The sequence below is a fragment of the Engraulis encrasicolus genome, chromosome 17 (assembly GCF_034702125.1).
Source record: "Engraulis encrasicolus isolate BLACKSEA-1 chromosome 17, IST_EnEncr_1.0, whole genome shotgun sequence".
NCBI classification, from domain to species: domain Eukaryota; kingdom Metazoa; phylum Chordata; class Actinopteri; order Clupeiformes; family Engraulidae; genus Engraulis; species Engraulis encrasicolus.
The window spans coordinates 54,207,856-54,213,937 of NC_085873.1; the positions used below are offsets into that span (position 1 = coordinate 54,207,856).

Here is a 6,082-nt window from a genome sequence, read left to right on the forward strand (position 1 = left end):
TCCCATCTCTGGGAAGCCCACTTGTCCACTATACTCACTATATTCACTGTAGACCGGACAGAAAAGGCTTTTAGATAGACTTGGGATCAGACAAGCGATTTGAAGACATGCCTCCATGCCTGTTAATATTACTTTTACTTGTTAATATTACTAATAATAGTTGATGAACTTAATTACATGGACAATGTCACAAATTTGCGGAATATGCTGCTCTGACATAACTCTGTAGTTGGTTTCAATGAAAATACATACTTTTATAGCCTATTTGGAAACAATACTCTTTCTTTGAAATAATAATAAAAAAGAGTTTCTGATTTAAATCATGCATTTTGAGTAAAATGTTTAGTACAGAAGAGAAGCAGATATAACTTTTGGCTTAGAACCAGCGCTGTATGAACACACAGGCTGGATATGGCCTACCAGGGGGACCACCTGCCAAAAGCGGAAAAAAAATTAAACTTCATCTATCATGTTGAGTGCAGTTGGTAGACATGTTATCTTTAAAGGGACACTGTGTGAGATTTTTAGTTGTTTATTTCCAGAATTCATGCTACCCATTCACTAATTTTACTTTTTTCATGAATACTTACCACCACCATCAAATTCTAAGTATTCATTATGACTGGAAAAATTGCACTTTTCATACATGAAAAGGGGGATCTTCTCCATGGTCCGCCATTTTGAATTTCCAAAAATAGCCATTTTTAGCTGCAAAAATGATTCTACTTGGACCATACTAGAAAATATTTGTTTATTACTTAGTAAACTTTCATGTAAAGATCAAATTTGGCAATAGGCAGCCCAATTTCAATGAGCAGCATAGTTGCAGTACCATGTGACCATTTCCTGCACAGTGTACCTTTAATTCCTAGCTCAAAATTATGACACTGTGTATGTAATTTTTTTGTGTTTTTTGTGTGTGTGTGAAATTTACCTTCTGGGGGGGCCCCACAGCAACCTGTAGCCTAGGGTCCCCAGGCCGTGTTAATCCGGCCCTGTTTAGCGCATCATTACTAATGGAAAGTTTAAATCAGGGGAAATCCCCTCTCACCGCCAGACCTGTTGTGACTCGACTGCCCTTAAGGGGGGGCTCTCACCAAAGGAAACTCACCCTTAGAGACAACTACTTTTATTCCACACCACAATAGAACTACAGCAACACTGACCTTAATGCTAAATGTATGACTAAAATCTCAATAAAATGTCTGTTGAGTCTGTTGAGTGAAATGATGAGAAAGAATAAGTAGGCCCTAACGTTAAAGATGAGAATGTGGCAAGCACATATAGGCTGATTCACACTCTGATGATTTTGAACTCTAGCAAATTGGGGAAAGTTCGTGTTTTATTGTTTTATTGTTAAGACAACATTGTACTCTGCGTTGTGGCATACGTTAGGCCTATATGTCCTTTAAACCTCACTGTGCCCTGACCTTGCTAGTAAAGCTTCTGGGCTTGTCTCAGACATCATGTGGGTCACCCTAAGGCCCGTCGACGGGTGGAGGAGGGGACAAAGGGGTATGCTGTCCCAGGCCCTGCAGGGAGATACGTAGGGGGCCCAGAATTGGGTCCCCATTAGATTGCATGTATTGGATATAGTCAGATGACTTTGTCCTTGGCCCTTTGCCAGCAGGCAGGCCTGGTCACCCTGACAACAAAACCCTGACGGCAAAAAAACCCTGACAGGGAAAAAAAAAACACACAGGAGAAGTTATCCAACCTCCTGCCCAGCCAGCCATCCATGAGCTTCAGGCATCACATGCATACAGTATAATGATTTGAACTCTGATGAGTCAAACTCTAAATGTGAAGCAAATTGGGGAAAGTTCAATTGTTTAATTGTTAAGACAACGTCGTTCCCTGTGCTGTGGCATACATTATATCCTTTAAACCTATCTTGCAGAGGTGTCAAAAGTAAAAGTACTTTTGTGGTTTAATTACAACACTAACATATGGCATTTTGTAGCTGTTACACCATTTACTCCATTGTAACTAATGGGATAGATAGATGTGTTGTTACTGAAAAACACTGAAAACCTATCAAGGACCCACAACAAACATGATCCAACCAGTGCAGAGTCAGCTGATGGTGAGATGAATACTGTCAAATCTACTGATTACTCAGATAAATTACCTGTCTTGGAAGGAAACTGAGTGTCCTTGTTTTTACTTTTACTTTTGACATCTCTGCCTATCTGAGCCTTGTGCCTTTACCTTTCAGGTTTGCAAATAAAGCTTCTTGCATCATTTGGGTCACCCTGACAACGTCACAAAAAAAACCACACACACAGGAGAAGTTATCCAACCTCCTGCTCAGCCTCCTGCCTAGCCAGCCATCCATGTGCTTCAGGCATCACATGCATACAGTACAATGATTTGAACTCTGATGAGTCAAACTCTAAATGTGAAGCAAATTGGGGAAAGTTCAATTGTTTAATTGTTAAGACAACGTCGTATCCTGTGTTGTGGCATAGGGCTACATTAAATCCTTCAAACCTATCTGAGCCCTGTGCCTTCACCTTTCGCATTTGCAAATAAAGCTTCTGGGCTTCTCTCACACATCATGTGGGTCACCCTCAGGCCCGCAGGCAAAGGGGGGACAAAGGGATCTGTTGTCCCGGGCCCAGGGATATACATAGGGGGGCCAGAACTGGTTTCCCATTACATTGTATATATTGGATAGGTGGGTCTTTCAGATGACTTTGTCCTGGGCCCATTAAAAGCTATCAGCGGCTCTGGTCACCCTGACAACGAAACCCTGACGGCAAAAAAAAAATCAGGGAAAATTATCCACCCTCCTGCTCAGCCTCCTGCCTCGCCAGTCATCCATGTGTTGTCGTGTTCAGGGATCACATGCAGCTATAAAAAACACCCAGTACAGCCACCCTTGTTCTGTCAGGGACCACAAGATCTGAGATGGGCTTCCTCCAGGCTGCGCTTCACAAAAGCCGTTCTGTAAAGAGGAATTTCAACATCACACTCGACTAAGATATGCTGTCCCGATAGATATGCTGTCCTGATAGTTGAAAGTGTGACTATGATCTCCAGTGAAGATATTGTTTTCATAGTGTCTGATTCTGCTTCTTCTTGGTCTCTTTGTAGCTGATCAAATAATTGTATAACAAATATGTGAAAGTGCAAGTTATATCGATCAAATAGATTGTATAACAATTGTATTGACGTGCAAATTTGACGTATCATTTTGATCCTTACATACCACTCTGTGAATATTTTGATATTTGCACTCACCTTATTTTGAGACTAGGGCACATATGAGTTCGCCTGTTTATTTTTGGCACATCATGATGATGATAGTAGAGTACAGAGTAGTGGAGAGTAACTTTATTGACCCCCAGGGGGAATTTAAGGCATCAAGTAGCGTACATAAATACACACACATAATAGAAAACAGTAAACATGATGCAGTTCATTATCAGTTCTAAGGGTCACTGATCTCCAACCCACTATTATGCCAGGGGTGTCAGACTCAAATTGACAGAGAGCCAGAATCAAAATCTGGAACAAGGTCAAGGGCCGAACTCGATATTTATTTTAAAAACAAATGGACTAAAATTGTGCATGCAGGAACTTTTGCATGCAGGATTTTTTCCACATGGCCAGTTAAGACAGTTCACCATGATTCAGTCATATTATCAGACTTACTATTCAAAGAGGTCTACTACTTTGACGTCACTCTCACATACAACTATCCCATGTCACCTGAATTTGTTTTAATAGTTGTACTTGACCGTAGCACGTGGAAACACAGGTCATCCTACACAGCATGCTTAGAGAGCAAGTGATCATGGACTTTTTCATCTGACAATTAAAACGATTTGAGTTGAAACAAAACATGCATACACACACACATACACACATACATTATACTATATATAAATGCAGTCCATTTACACACACACACACACAGACACACACACACACACATGCGCGCGTACGCGCACGCGCACGCACACACACGGACACACACACACACACACACACACACACACACACACACACACACACACACACACACACACACACACACACACACACACACACACACAGCAACAGCCCATATCCTCCTTGTGTGCCATGTCTGGATGTTGGATGTTGTTCTCCTCAGTAACCTCTTTGTGTTGAGGGAGAGAGTGGCTCTCAGTTGTATTCATGCTCTACTGGAGACAGCTCCACCACTGGCACCCTTCTCTCTCTCTGGCCAAAACTACACAGTTGTATTACAACACACTTACAGGAAAGGACTGCTTAAGGATTCGGATTTTCTTTTTCTTTTAAAGGATTTTCCCACTCGGTTGTACTTTAAAACACATTTGGACTGTCAGCTAGCAAAGGTAAAAAATCGTTTTACTATTATGTGTTAATTTCTAACACAGTACTTGCCTCTCAACAAATACAGACCTTATTTCTATGTAGATCTATACTGTGTAAGTTAACTTTTCCAATAGTTTCAGCTGGTATTTCAGTCATTTGCTCTTTGACCTTCATTTATTTTGTTAAATCTTTTTTTTATTGCCAGCTTCACACTGAAGTTTGTAAGAGAGGCAGAGGGTGTGTTTGTTAGTTAGAACTGTATTTGTCCACACCACACCACACTCACTGGCACGATGTGACACAGACAGACTTATCAGACAAACAGACAAAAAAAAGACAAATAGACAAAAAAAGAAAGAAAGAACATTGCTATTCACAGTAGCACACACTACACAGGGTCATTGGGGTACCACTTTGTCACGTTCCTTGTTACCAGGGCAGCCGTATGTGTGTGTGTGTGTGTGTGTGTGTGTGTGTGTGTGTGTGTGTGTGTGTGTGTGTGTGTGTGTGTGTGTGTGTGTGTGTGTGTGTGTGTGTGTGTGTGTGTGTGTGTGTGTGTGTGTGTGTGTGTGCTCTCTTGTGATCAAGGAGGTGGTCGGGTGTCCTCCGCCATTATGAAGATGTTGAAACCTGAGACCGTCAAATACAGAAGCTCCAGCAGCAGACGCCAGACGCCACCCGTCCCTCACCCAGGAGGCAGCAGCCAAGACCTGGACACCGACACCCAGCACCTGGGCGACACCCATCACCTGGGCGACACCCACCACCTGGGCGACAGCCACCACCTGTTCAGAGCTCCAGACTGGATAAGGAGGAGATGGAGGAGAGGGAGGGGGACCGTGGAGGAGCAGCAGAGGACCCACTGGCAGAACTCCGACTCTGGGGACGGAAGGGAGATCAGTAGGGGAGCGTCTCCACACCACCACCACCAGCAGCAACAGCAGATGCCCCACAACCGTACCTCACGGCCCGTTAGCTCCCACTGGCAAGACTCCGACTCTGGGGACGGAAGGGAGAGCAGTAGGGGAGTATCTCCACAACATCACCTCCAGCAGATGCCCCACACGCGTATATCACAGCTCACCGCTAGCTCCGGCAGGCCTGCTAGCTGTATCGAGGGTGGTGTCGGGATGATGGAGGACAGCAGTAGGGCGGTGTCTCCACATCACCACCACCAGCAGCTGAAAACCCACACACGTACATCACGACCCACTGCTAGCTCCCGCAGGCCGGCTAGCTGTATCGAGGGCGGTGCTGGGATGATGGAGGACAGCAGTAGGGCAGTATCTCCACAACACCACCACCACCAGCACCACCAGCAGCAGCAGCAGCAACAGATGCCCCACACCCGTACATCACGACCCACCGCCACTGCTAGCTCCCGCAGGCCTGCGAGCTGCATCGAGGGTGGTGTCGGGATGATGGAGAGCTGGCTGAGGCAGCTGGAGTTGCTGCAGCTGAGGAGAGGCAGCTCAGGAGATGGTGGAGGTCCGGGTGGTGGTGTTGTGCCGCCGCTGTCGGACCGCACGGTGTCCATGCCGATGCTTCCTCCACGCCACCCAGCGGCAGCAGGTCAGTTCATGTACCACACATTACATTACATTACATTACATTACACTGACGCTTATTACAGTGTGTGGTTAGGTGCCTTGCTTAAGGGCACCTCCGCCATTGAGTGAGGTAGGGTAGGGAGTGGAAGGGTGGGATTTGAACCTACAACCCTCTGATCTGAGGCCCATCTCAACCCTTAGAT

The 6,082-nt window shown here is 44.9% G+C and overlaps 1 protein-coding gene across 1 annotated transcript in view; it reads left to right on the forward strand.

The window, feature by feature from the left end:
* The first annotated feature begins 4,176 nt into the window (after nucleotides 1-4,176).
* Nucleotides 4,177-6,082, forward strand: part of c17h10orf90 (chromosome 17 C10orf90 homolog) — a 41,081-nt gene continuing 39,175 nt past the window's right edge. Inside the window, exons 1-2 of the mRNA XM_063221038.1 lie at nucleotides 4,177-4,349; nucleotides 4,918-5,901. Of these exons, the coding sequence (XP_063077108.1) occupies nucleotides 4,944-5,901 (958 nt within the window). The 5' untranslated portion in view covers nucleotides 4,177-4,349; nucleotides 4,918-4,943. The remainder of the gene's footprint in view (nucleotides 4,350-4,917; nucleotides 5,902-6,082) is intronic.